Genomic DNA, 14,193 nt, shown 5'->3' on the forward strand with positions numbered 1-14,193 from the left:
TTTACAAAAGCAATTAGCCTTTTTTAATCTTACATTGCATTGGAAATGTACATAATAGATTCATACATGTTACAAATAATTTGTTCATAAAAATATATTTCTTTAAAAAAAAACTTTTTTTTAAATCACATTTTTTCTTATTTTTTTTATTTTTTATATATTTTCAATGCATTTAACATAGGAGTACCCAGCTGTACTGTACTGCAAATCATATTTCGGCTTCCTAGAATCTATGGGTTCTTTATTGCAGTCATTTTTATAGGAAAAGCTAAATGGCAAAATAGATTGAAAGGTTAAAAAAACATGGCATCTGATGAGTGGAAAGGAGCTGCGCTGGGTCACAAGACTGTGTCAGTGTTTAGTGTTTGTTCAGCAACACATGAAGCCCTGTGAGGTGAAGGAGAGGGGGAATGAGACCATGAGATTATAAAGAGAAAGACAGGAACAGGGGGATTAGGAGAAGAGGAAGGAGCAGCAGAGCTGGTTCACATGGTTTTTGGTAGGCACTGTAAAAACCACCCACTAGGATACATAGAGTAATACAATAACAACAACAATTCAAAACAAAGCCGTAACAAAAAAGTGCAATATAATGAAAAGTCACAATGAAAATGTTGTGCGGACGAGTAAAAATGCCAAATAATATCGAAAGAAACACAAATTCTGGAAAGATCGATCTCATTGGTTTGCGGTTGGCATGGCGATTGATGTCACTGTCAGTATAGAGTATCATCAAGTCTGCAGATAGACTGATCTGGTCTGTCATTGGTGAGAATGATGCCAGAGGATTCACTGGTGGAGCCCATTGATCCCTTTCCGTATTAATGTGTGATGAGGTCGTGGTACTACTTTATTATAGGGGGTACTGCTTTATCATAAAGGCACTGTAATGAATCACAGCTTGGAGACCTGGGGGACTGCAGTCACGGACACCAATTAGGACTGACTCAGGTCCAATGGGTGGCACTGGGCATTGATACGATACAGGACGCAATTCATCTCATCTAGTGTTGAAAAATGCATCTGTTCTGCAAATTACATCATCAGACATTTTTGATCAGAAAAAAAATACAAATAAAGATGAGTCCATTGCACATTATTTCAACAAAGTTCTTTCGCTCTGTCGCTACAGACAGATGAAGGGATGAATACAGTATGAAATATGATCGTTAAACCTACTGGGATGATGTTTGATTCTGCTCTGCTCTTCTTTTTGTTCCATGATGTTGTCCAACAGAACGTTCAAATGGCCACAAGCAGTACCGATATTGTCTTTATATAAAGTGTAACAATTCCACATTTAGTACAAATTAAATGACACTCATTTAAAATAAGTTTTAATTTGCAGACTTTAAGATCTCAATACTGACATTCCTTATTTAGGTCAGAATGAAGATGACTGTAAAGGCTAATAACGTTACCAAAGTATGATCCAAAATGGCAAATAAGAGTTAAATATTCCAGAAAACCTTTCTATTCACATCACACAGTTAACATCAATACTTCAAACACTTCTGATTGCCACAGTGGAAAAAAAACACAGAATATGGGACTGAAGCTAAAGGAGAGGGAGTCACGGTCAAAACCGTTGTTTTAAAAAATGGTTTAACCTTTAAAAAATTAACCAAAAAATACCTTTGTGTGTTTGACGATGTGAACAGCATATTCTGAAATATTTTTTTTTCTTATTTTTTCTATAAACTCTTCATATAATCTCTCTCCCTTTGGCCCCTCCCACATGGTAATATATAATACAAAAATATAGGTGGTGAATGCTCCTCCTATATATGCAAGAAGAAGATTTACAGATCCTTTTCACTTTATATAAAAGACCCAATCGACTGTGAAGAAGCACTCGCAGAGTGCAATATAATAAGGTAGCATAAGAACTCTCCAGGCCACTCGCCGACCACCGTGAAGATTTGGGTTTTTATGTTTCTCAGTTCTCAGTTCAGTCTTCTAAAACATGATGTTGGTCTGGTCTCGCAGTGAGTGTCCTTCTCGACACACATGACCCAGTCAAGGTTCCTGAAGAGTGTGCTTTATGTACCAGAGGATCGGTTCCTTGTTCCTCTGTTCGTCTCCCCCAAAATGTCTGACACGCAGCTATTGGAGTGTCTCCATCGCTATCTCCAGTCTCGATCTAAACAAAATCAGCTTGTTTCGCAAAAGCATTTTTCTTGTTCTTTTTTTTTTACCTTGATATAAAATAAGAAAAACACGATGCAGTTTTTCCGGTAGCGGTCGCCAAGCAGACTTCATTATACCATTGTGCAGACTGTGTTCAGGTTGGGGTCAAACCGGACAGCTTTGCCTTCCACCGACTTGGCACTGGTGTTGTACATGGGGTTCTCGAAGGCCGCCTGGCCGTTGTTGTTCTCGTGGACGGAGCAGCCTGTGTACTGGGTTTTAGGAGTAGTCCTAGAGAAGGACAAATACATGGTTCAGACTCAATGTAGAACAAGAGTCAGTATAATTCAACGTGTAGCCTATCAAATATGTACTGGGTTTTAAGAGAAGTCCTGTGGAGGAACACAGCAATGGTTTAGGGTTTTATATGTGAATAACAGCAACCCGTATTCCAAACAAATCCTATGGATCACATGTCAAACTCATTCCACGGAGGGCCGAGTGTCTGCAGGTTTTCGCTCTTCCCTTGTACTTGATTGATGAAATAAGGTAACTAATTAGTGTGGAACTCTCCTCACCTGGTTGTCTAGGTCTTAATTGAAAGGAAAAACCAAAAACCTTCAAACACTAGGTCCTCCATGGAGTTTGACACCTCTGCTATAGATCCTGACACAGTAGCACAGTATAGATGGAGGATCTTAATTTGAGGCAGTTTATTACAGTAGGAAGATAATCCTGCGGCAACAAGAAATGCTAATTATTTTGTGGATTATAATTAATGGTCATTTTTGTAGGGGTTGAGACATTTTTCGTAAGGAAAAATCAAGTCAAGTGGAAATTAAAATCTTCAGAAGCCTTTTTAAACCTCAAATACAAAGTTATCCTGCAACAGGGTGATCAACTTAAGATCCTACATCTGTATGTGGCCTTTACTGTGAATTCAGCCCACAGTATAAAAATAGCTGGTGGTGGGTAGGTACACTTACCTCTGTTTGTAAAGATAAAACCCGAAGCCTGCAAATATCAGGGCGAAAAAAGGCACAAGGATTGCTATGGCCACAGAGCTACTGTTTGTACCATGAGGTGGGTTGGATGAGTTATTACTCTCTGACATGTTCAAACCTGTGTGGGAGAGGAGACATAGGAACAACATTAATATTCTCACACTCACCTTTTGGCCTATATCAAATATCCATTACATACATGTTTCATTTCTATATACTGAAATGCCACAATATTGTTGACATTAAGAAAGCTGATATAAAAAACAATGTGATAATGTTTACCTAGCCTCTGAAGTCCAAACTGGCCGTAGTCTCTACCCTGTATGAAGCCTTGAAAGACGTAGGTGGCACCGTCAGGTTCTGCAGACACCTAGGGAGACAGATATGGTCAGTCAGTAAGTTAGTCATTCAGTCAGTGAGTGTGTCGGTCAGTCAGTGAGTAACTTATTTCTTTGAATGGCACTTTTCAATATGGGGTTACGTTTGAACTTTTTAAGGTATAGGGGGCAGTATTTTCATTTTCGGATGAAAAGTGTGCCCAGAGTAAACTGCCTAATACTCGGGCCCAGAGTCAAATATTTGCATGTTATTAATAGATTTGGATAGAAAACACTCTGAAGTTTCCAAAACTGTTTGAATGATGTCTGTGAGTATAACAGAACTCATATGGCAGGCAAAAACCTGAGAAAAATCCAACCAGGAAGTGGTAAATCTGAGAATTGTAGTTCTTCTTTTGAATCCCTATCGAAACTACAGTGTCTGTGGGGTCACGTTGCACTTCCTAAGGCTTCCAATGGCTGTCAACAGCCTTTAGAAACGTTTTTCATCCTTCTCCTGTTACTGGGCAGAAAATAGGAGGGACCAGTGAGTTGTTTACTGCGCAGGCACATTTTGCGCGCTGCTCCTTCTTTTTCCTCTGTAATGAATACGCTATTGTCCGGTTGGAATATTATCGACGTTTTATGTTAACCTGTTATGGATAGGGGGCAGTATTTTCACGGCCGGATAAAAAACGTACCCGATTTAATCTGTTTATTACTCCTGCCCAGAAACTAGAATATGCATATAATTGTTTGATTTGGATAGAAAACACCCTGAAGTTTCTAAAACTGTTTGAATGGTGTCTGTGAGTATAACAGAACTCATATGGCAGGCCAAAACCTGAGAAGATTCAAAACAGGAAGTGTCCTCTCTGACCATTTCTTGGCCTTAGAGTCCATTTTACATTTTCAGTCTTTGAACGAAAACAACGACTCCCGGTCGGAATATTATCGCTATTTTACGAGAAAAATCGCATAAAAATTGATTTTAAACAGCGTTTGACATGCTTTGAAGTACGGTAACGGAATATTTTGAAATTTTTTGTCACGATATGCGCTGGCGCGTCACCCTTCGTTACCCATCGGATAGTGTCTTGAACGCACAAACAAAACACCGCTATTTGGATATAACTATGGATTATTTGGAACCAAACCAACATTTGTTGTTGAAGTAGAAGTCCTGGGAGTGCATTCTGACGAAGAACAGCAAAGGTAATCCAATTTTTCTTATAGTAAATCTGAGTTTGGTGAGTACCAAACTTGGTGGGTGTCAAAATAGCTAGCCTGTGATGGCCGGGCTATCTACTCAGAATATTTTAAAATCGGACACCGCGATTGCATAAAGGAGTTCTGTATCTATAATTCTTAAAATAATTGTTATTTCGAACAAAAATAACATTTCTTGTGGAAGTAGGAGTCCTGGGATTGCATTCTGACGAAGATCAGCAAAGGTAAGAGAATATTTATAATACTAATTCTGAGTTTAGTTGACCCCAGAACTTGGCGGGTATCTGTATAGCTTGCTTTGATGGTTGAGCTATGTACTCAGAATATTGAAAAATGTGCTTTCTCCGTAAAGCTATTTTAAAATCTGACCCAGCGGTTGCATTAAGGAGAAGTATATCTATAATTATTTCAATAACTGTTGTAAATTTTATCAATGTTTATGATGAGTATTTTTGTAAATTGATGTGCTCATTCACCGGATGTTTTGGTGGGAATACATTTTCTGAACATCACGCGCCAATGTAAAATGGGGTTTTTGGTTATAAATATGAACTTTATCGAGCAAAACATACATGTATTGTGAAACATGAAGTCCTATGAGTGCCATCGGATGAAGATCATCAAAGGTTAGTGAATATTTTAGCTGTATTTTTGGTTTTTGTGATGAATGTCCTTGCTTGGAAAATGGCTGTGTGGTTTTTCTTGTGAAGTTTATGTCCTAACATAATCTAATTTTATGCTTTCGCCGTAAAGCCTTTTTGAAATCGGACAATGTGGCTAGATTAACGAGAAGTTTATCTTTAAAATGGTGTAAAATAGTTGATTGTTTGAGAAAATGAAATTGTGAGATTTTTGCTGTTTTGTATTTCGCGCCATGCTATTTCACTGGCTGTTGATAGTGTGTACCTAGCCCATAGAAGTTAAAGGAAAAATCTACATTTTCAGGATAGCATTTGAGGCCATTTTGTAATAAACATGAAGTAAAAATGTCCAACAAATGTCCATTGATGTCTAACAAATATACATTTCAAAATTTTTACACCACGTCAGATGGTTATTAAGATATGTAAGTCTGCTAAATGACACATGTAAATGTTTCAATTCCAAAAATCCTTCCTGTTAGTAAGAAACGGTAAACTTACAAAACCGTCCATGGACCATGACTCCTCCTTGACCTTGCCCAGCGTGGTGTGAGTGGACGTTTTCACATGGTACATCAGCAGCATCAACCGTGCTTCTTGGCTCTTATAGACACCTGCAGCACAACAGAACACAGGGGGACAAGAGGGTCAATGTGAGGCCAGGGTACAACACTGATATAACTGATGGTACTCAGGGGAGACGATCACAGACAATGACCCCATGATGATGGTCTCCCTCGCTTATCTCACTGTCTGTCTGTCTGGCTGGAAAATGAAAGCAGGTGATATGTACACTCAGTGAGCCATATTCTTCAACCATCGAGCAATTTCCAGCAGTAGAACGCTCATCAACTGTACTTCCTATTTTTAACTGCCTCCTGCAATTGAAGGCAAAGAAAGGGAGCACCATATTAAGGCCTATCAGAGGTCTCGGCCCTTCGCTACCTCTGCAGCTCTGAACTGACTGATGTACACAGTAGTAGTAATAAGACACATTCAATTAACACACCCAAACCATTTCCTGGCCTCTCTAAATGTAAAATAAGCTGTTATTAAAAACACAAAATGGCCACCTCCATCGCCTCAGTGTTATGATTACATTGTGATCCATATATCTCCCAGACATGGTAATTTCTTCTCAATGAGTATGTGAATGAATAGTTCTTCATTCACCTGTCTAAGTCATAATTGGCGACGGCTGGGCAATTCCCAGTCCAATTTAAATGGAGAAGATTAATTAGATGATGTAAATGACATGTCAGCTGGGGCTAAAGGCATTCGTGGAGAAACGAGGGGGGTAAGAGCGAGGGGGAAGGAGCAAGGGGGGAAGGGGAAAAGGGGCCTCGACACTCCGGATAATTATGGTAAATCCGTCAAAGATTTGTCAGATCAGATTAAAATTTCATTTAAGCGAAATGGGGGAGGGGTGGGGGGTAGGTTTTACACATCTGTTAGGCTATATAAAGGAAGTACATTAAGGGACAGAATAATTTGCATTTTAGGGACATCTATGTGACAACGAATATATAAAATAAATGAGTCATCGGGATCATCAGCCAGGTTGTTCAAGATTGACATCGAAATTGGAAGTCTATCCATGTCCTGAGAACATCGGGAAATGCCTTCAAAACCAGCCACCCAAGTAGGTTTGGGTTTTGCTAGGGCGTTGTGGACGGGGGTGGTGGATGGGGGTAATCAAATCAAACTTTATTTCTCACACAAGTGTAGACTTTACCGTGAAATGCTTACTTACAAGCCCTTAACCAACAGTGCAGTTCAAGAAGAGTTATGAACATATTTATCAAGTAGACTAAAATAAAAAGTAATAATAAAAAGTAACACAATAAGAATAACGAGGGGGCACCGGGGGGCACCGGGGGCACCGGAACCGGTAGAGGTTAGTCGAGGTAATTTGTACACGTATGTGGGGATGATAAACAGTGGGGGGGTCAATGTACATTGTCCGGGGGCAATTTTATTAAAACAGTCTATAACTTGGGTGACTGAAGTCTCTGACAATTTTATGGGCTTTCCTCTGACACCACCTATTATTTAGGTCCTGGATGGCAGGAAGCTTAGCCCCAGTGATGTACTGGGCTGTTCGCACTACCCACTGTAGCGCCTTACAGCCAGATGCCAAGCAGTTGCCATACCAGGCGTTGATGCAACCGGTCAGGATGCTCTCGATGGTGCAGCTGTAGAACCTTTTGAGGATCTGGGGACCCATGCCAAATCTTTTCATTCTCCTGAGGTGGTAAAGGTGTTGTCATGCCTTCTTCCCGACTGTCTTGGTATGTTTGGACCATGATAGTTCGTTGGTGAAGTGGACGCCAAGGAACATGAAACTCTCGATCCGCTCCACTACAGCCCCGTCGATGTTAATGGGGGCCTGTTTGGCCCTCCTTTTCGATCAGCTCCTTTGTCTTGCTCACATTGAGGGAGAGGTTGTTGTCCTGGCACCACACTGCTGATGTCCTCCCTATAGGCTGTCTCATCGTTGTCGGTGATCAGGCCTAACGCTGTTGTGTCGTCAGAAAACTTAATGATGGTGTTGGAGTCGTGTTTGGCCATGCAGTCGTGGGTGAACAGGAAATACAGGAGGGGACTAAGTACACACCCCTGAGGGGCCCCAGTGTTAAGAATCAGCGTGGCAGATGTGTTGTTGCCTATGTTTTACCACCTGGGGGCGGCCTGTCAGGAAGTCCAGGATCCAGTTGGAGAGGGAGGTGTTTAGTCCCAGAGTCCTTAGCTCAGTGATGAGCTTTGTGGGCACTATGGTTTTGAACTCTGAGCTGTAGTCAATGAACAGCATTCTCACATAGGTGTTCCTTTTGTCCAGGTGAGAAAGGGTGGTGTGGAGTGAGATTTAGATTGCATCATCTGTGGATTTGTTGGGGCAGTATGCGAATTGGAGTAGGTCTAGGGTGTCCGGGAGGATGCTGTTGATGTGAGCCATGACCAGCCTTTCAAAGCACTTCATGGCTACCGACGTGAGTGCCACGGGGCGGTAATCATTTAGGCAGGTTACCTTCGCTTCCTTGGGAACAGGGACTATGATAGTCTGCTTGGAACATGTAGGTATTACGGACTCTGTCAGGGAGAGGTTGAAAATGTCAGTGAAGACACTTGACAGTTGGTCCGCGCATGCTTTGAGTACACGTCCTGCTAATCTGTCTGGCCCAGCGACTTTGTGAACGTTGACCTTTTCCAAGGTTTTGTTCACATCTGCTTCCAAGAGCGTTCACACACAGTCATCCAGAACAGTTGGTGCTCTTCATGCCTCAGTGTTCCTTACATCGAAGCGAGCATAAAAGGCATTTAGCTTCTGGTAGGCTCGCGTCACTGGATAGCTCGCGTCTGGGTTTCCCTTTGTAGTCCGTAATAGTTTTCAAGCCCTGCCACATCCGACGAGCGTCAGAGTCGTAGTAGGATTCAATCTTAATCCTGCATTGACGCTTTGCTTGTTTGATGGTTCGTCTGAGGGCATAGCGGGATTTCTTATAAGCGTCTGGATTAGTCTCCTGCTCCTTGAAAGCGGCAGCTCTTCCCTTTAGCTCGATGCGGATGTTGCCTGTAATCCATGGCTTCTGGTTGGAATATGTATGTACAGTCACTGTGGGGACGACGTCGTGGATGCACTTATTAATGAAGCCGATGACTGAGGTGGTGTACTCCTCAATGCCATTGGATGTATCCCAGAACATATTCCAGTCTGTGATAGCAAAACAGTCCTGTAGTGTAGCATCCACATCATCTGACCACCTACCTATTGAGCGAGTCACTGGTACTTCCTGCTTTAGTTTTTGCTTGTAAGCAGGAATCAGGAGGATAGAATTATGGTCAGATTTGACAAATGGAGGGCGGGAGAGAGCTTTGTATGCATCTCTGTGTGTGGAGTAAAGGTGGTCTAGGGTTTCTTTTTCTCTGGTTGCACATGTGACATGCTGGTAAAAATGTTGTAAAACTGATTTAAGTTTGCCTGCATTAAAGTCCCCGGCTACTAGGAGTGCCGCTTCTGGGTGAGCATTTTCTTCTTTGCTTATGGCCTTATAGAGTTGGTTGAGAGCAGTCTTAGTGCCAGCTTCATTCTATGGTGGTTAATAGAGGGCTACGAATAATATAGATGAGAACTCTCTTGGTAGATAGTGTGGTCTACAGCTTATCATAAGGTACTCTACCTCAGGCGAGCAATAACTCGAGACTTCTGTAATATTAGACATCGCACACCAGCTGTTATTGACAAATAGACACACAACCCCACCCCTCGTCTTACCAGAGGTGGTGTCTCTGTTCTGCCGGTGCATGGAAAATCCTTCTAGCTCTACATTGTCCGTATCGTCGTTCAGCCACGTCTCAGTGAAACATAAGATGTTACAGTTTTTGATATCCCGTTGGTAGGATAATCTTAATCGTAGGTCATCAATTTTATTTTCCAATGATTGCACGTTAGCAAGAAGAACGGATGGCAGTGGGAGTTTACTCGCTTGCCTACAGATTCTCAGAAGGCTGCCCGATCTGCGGCCCCTTTTCCTGCGTCTTTTCTTCACGCAAAAGGCATGGATCTGGGCCTGTTCCAGTGAAAGCAGGATATTCTTCTCGTCGGACTCGCTAAAGGAAAAAGTTTATTCTGGTCTGTGGTGAGTATTCGCTGAATGTGAGTATTCGCTGAATGAGAATGTGAATGAATGTCTAATGTCTAAGTCAAAACGCATCACCTCAAAACATCTTCTCAGATCAGACAGACCATGAACTCCCATTTGAATGTTCACAAATGTCCTTCACACAGGCAAATAAACAACTTAATTGAATTTCCCACTAAGTAGATACAGTCCTAAATGGTTACCATCTGACATTAAGGCCATACCACTCAAACGTTGTAAGCTATGTTTAGTAACACTCAAGTCTAGTCATATGCATACTGGGGGAGAGAAACACCGCATCTGAAACGCCAGCTCCATTCTACTCCAGTGGTACATGATGACATTTTTTACAACACTCTGATAGGTGTTGCTGGGGTAATACATAACTGTGTGTGTGTGCATGTGTGTTCAAGGAGTGGCTAGAGACCTTCCCTAGCATCAACCTCTCTGTGTGATATGGAGTGAAATGGGGACGGCGTACCTGAAAGCAGCAGTTCCATGTTGCTATTGGTCAAGGTGACGTTAACCCTTCCCGTGGTGGCGTTAAAGCTTGTGATACTCAGAGTCATTGGTTGTTTTCTTCCCTTGTAGTTGTATGAACCCTTCCAGATATAGTTAGGAGCAAAGACGTCATCAGGAACTGAAACAGGGCATAGAAAATATTGATTATTAGAGGACCTTGGTTGTGCCTGAGGTTGGTCGAGCGGTTAAACCCACTGCCCTCTGCACACCCTGCCTGTATGGGATTGAATCCCAGCCCCAACGGTCTTCACACTGTCTTCCCTTTATCAATCTCCCTGTTCATTTGTATCCATCGTTTCAATAAAACTTTTAAAAGTTTTGGGAAAGAGAGAAAAAGAGGACCTTGGTTGAGTAACAAAAAAAAATCTTGAAATATACTACGACCTTACATTCCACCAGATAATAAACTACACTTTGGAGGTAAATTCAAATAAGTGAACTATCCCTTTAACTTCATACTGACCAGATATTGAGTGTCTGGCCGAATGGCCGCACCACACATCTCAAACCCCTAAACTAATGCAAAGTTGAGGCCAACACTTATTAATACAGATCGATATACAGTGTGTGTCCTTGCACAGGGGTTGTTAAGTTACTGCTACACATGCATCCTCTGTATAACCTTCTATAAGTCTGTTTGATTTATGGTTGATCAAATAGACAGTACTACTAGTTTTCACAGACACAGGCAGGGCCCCTGAGCTTTCACCCTCAGAGTATATCAAACTTTGTAAATGACCTCCAAGCTTTTCAAAAACGTACTCCCTCTCCAAGTTTATCAATGTTAAACTTGTTATGAAGGCAGTGGAAACTTTGGCATGGTTGAGCTGCTATCTCACGGCATCACGACAGATGACTCCATAGAAGAGAGATAGAGAGAGAGACATAGAGAGAGAGAGAGAGACAGAGAGAGAGAGAGAGAGACAGAGAGAGAGACTGCCAGGCCGTGCTGCCCGGACATTTTACCGTCAAACTCATCCTCTCCATTCTTCATTAACTTCTCGTCCCTCAAGAGGGGCACTCAAGAATGCATTAAGGATACCAGTCCTTCTGAGGTGCTATTAGCGAAGCCGTCGAGCCAAATTAAGTTGTTCATATTCATTCTGTTGTGATTACGGATCTGACCCGCTGCTAACTGCCGCATGTATACTTTAGACAAGTACAGTCAGAGTAGTCTTTTGTTATGGAATCAGAACACTGCTCTGACGATGCTACTGTAATGGTGTGTGTGTGTCTGTCTATATATATATATGTGTGTGTGTGTGTGTGTGTGTGTGTGTGTGTGTGTGTGTGTGTGTGTGTGTGTGTGTGTGTGTGTGTGTGTGTGTGTGTGTGTGTGTGTGTGTGTGTGTGTGTGTGTGTGTGCTACTGTAATGATGTGCGTGTGTGTGTCGTGATTGCATTTCAGTCAGGCACTCACCACTCAGCTTGGGACTGGGTGTCCCTGCCACTGGCTTGATAGGCTTCTCTGAGAGTTTGGACCCAGCTAAGGTGATGGGAGACAAAAACAGCATTAGTTATATTATTTCACATCAACTTCCCCATGTGGGACTTCTAATCATGTATTAATGTGCTTCAGCACCACACATCAAGAGATAATGCAACTAACTAACTGATGGCGAATCCTCAATTCTATTGCATGGTAATAGCATAGCCATATAAATGTATGGGTCTGGATAATGTTCCTAAATAAAACACATACGGTGTGCTCTGTGGTGTAAAAGTCAAGCATGGAATCTTCTGCTAGTTATAGTAAATCAAATCATAGTTTATTTGTCATATGCACGTGATACAGCGATGTGCACACAGTACAATGACATGCTTACTTGCAAGCTCTTCTCTTATGACAATTGCTAATAAACGGTATAGAAAGGTGTACAAAGTAAGAAACACAGAAATAAGCATGCATGTGGTCATGCAGTAGAATGCGTTAAGTGGCAGAGGCCCTCTACAGTTGACAGTGAAGGTAGGTCACAGTGGTGGGGACAGGATTACTGCACAGGGCCAAACGACCAGTCCATCAAGGACAAGAAACAGATCCTGCGTCTCCAATGGCACCCTAGTCCTTACTTAGTGAACTACTTTTGGTCAAATTCAGTGTGCTAGATAGGGACTAGGGTGCCGTTGGAGACGCAGACAGAAGCATGATCCTGTTTGTTCCAGTGGCTTGATAGAAGCTAGAATAACACAAGATGCCGCATGCTGCAGTGGTAGCAGAACAGCCTGGCACAGTGGGAACTTCTCCCACAGCATTCCATGTCTCTCCCATCTGTTTGTGTTTGTAATTACTCTGGGGCCTGAGGTGCACAGCTGCACAACGCAGCAGTGGCGAGGACTCTGTCTGCACGTGTGTGAAGTGTGCTCCGTACTATTGCAGCTGCAGTCATGACCTGCGGCACAAGAGAGCCTCTGTCCCATATCAGCATATGCCATGCTACACACACAAGCACGCAAACAAATGGCTAAGGTTGGCATTGGGAGAAAGTTAGGGGGAACTTCACCCTGGAGCCACACAGACACACAAACAAACACACTGGCCATGTCGGCCTGTACCTCGACAAATGGGCATCTTCCCGGTCCAGGTACCGTCGGACTTGCAGATGCGGTGTTCCGAGCCCCCGGACAGGAAGAAGCCGGTCTGGCAGGAGTAGAGGAGGGTGTAGCCAAACCCTGGCAGATCCATCCCCATCACCTCCACATGGGCCGGGCTCTCTGGCTGCTTACACGAGTGGGCTGGGAGGGGGGCAAGACAGGGGGGAGAGAGGGAGAAGGAGAGGGGGGAGAGAAGAGAGAGATTGGGAAAGGTGGGAAAAGAGAGAGAGAGAGAGAGAGAGAGAGAGAGAGAGAGAGAGAGAGAAGGGGGGGCAGAGAGATGAGAGACAGAGAAAAAAGGAGGAACAAAGAGAATGAGAGAGAGGTAGAGAAAGGGCAGAGAGAAAGAGCGAGAGAGACAGAGAGAGAAAGGGCAGATAGAGAGTGAGAGATGGGGCAGAGAGACAAAGGAGACAGAGAAAAAGAGAAAATAGAGGAACAAGGAGAGAATGAGAGAGAGAGGTAGAGAAAGGACAGAGAGAGAGAGGGGGAGGGTTAGAGAGACAAAGGAGACAGAGAAAGAGAAAAAAGGAGGATCAAAGAGAATGAGAGAGAGGTAGAGAAATGGGACAGAGTGAGAGAGCGAGAGAGAGAGGGCAGAGAGAGAGGAAGAAAAAATTATAGAGACATACTGCTATGGCTCTTCTCACCATCTGCCCTTTATGGGGTCACCATCAAAGCTCTGTTGAATTCTTTTGTTTCCTTTTATATTGTTTTGTAGAGTCACTGGCTGGTATCTGTCTTTCTTTCATGACTGTACTTTTTGTATGCTGCACCTGCAAGTGACTGGATGCACGTACACTACTTCTGAACTTATTCACTGGCTTCTTAGAACCCCCCCCCCCCCAAACACAATGCATTATGCACTATAAAGACATCTGCTATGGCTGCACTGTGTGTGAATACGACTGTTTACTTTCTCAGGGATGGATGGTTGCATTCTACACAGTCTACAGAGATGGTCCGGAGTTGAGTTGAGCAATCCATAGAGGGTGAGACAGACACAGATGTGTTGTGGCAGACTGCACAGAGACAGACAGAAGTGTGTGTATACCTGTCAATGCCCCCCCAACCCATGAAAGATCAAACAGTAGGAGATGCTCAGTCATTCAGATAA

At 42.8% G+C, this 14,193-nt stretch overlaps 1 protein-coding gene across 2 annotated transcripts in view; it reads right to left on the reverse strand.

Annotated features, from left to right (window-relative positions):
• Window positions 1–14,193, reverse strand: part of LOC115175584 (CUB and sushi domain-containing protein 3) — a 670,680-nt gene continuing 656,487 nt past the window's right edge. The window contains exons 64-70 of one of the 2 annotated variants that reach the window (XM_029734929.1): window positions 13,038–13,217; window positions 11,905–11,970; window positions 10,444–10,602; window positions 5,824–5,936; window positions 3,417–3,504; window positions 3,117–3,252; window positions 1–2,421 (exon numbers count right to left, since the gene is read on the reverse strand). In XM_029734929.1, the coding sequence (XP_029590789.1) occupies window positions 2,262–2,421; window positions 3,117–3,252; window positions 3,417–3,504; window positions 5,824–5,936; window positions 10,444–10,602; window positions 11,905–11,970; window positions 13,038–13,217 (902 nt within the window). In that variant the 3' untranslated portion in view covers window positions 1–2,261. The remainder of the gene's footprint in view (window positions 2,422–3,116; window positions 3,253–3,416; window positions 3,505–5,823; window positions 5,937–10,443; window positions 10,603–11,904; window positions 11,971–13,037; window positions 13,218–14,193) is intronic. The other variant, XM_029734928.1, reaches the window with a different exon arrangement.

Source organism: Salmo trutta, chromosome 36 (genome assembly GCF_901001165.1).
Source record: "Salmo trutta chromosome 36, fSalTru1.1, whole genome shotgun sequence".
NCBI classification, from domain to species: Eukaryota; Metazoa; Chordata; class Actinopteri; order Salmoniformes; family Salmonidae; genus Salmo; species Salmo trutta.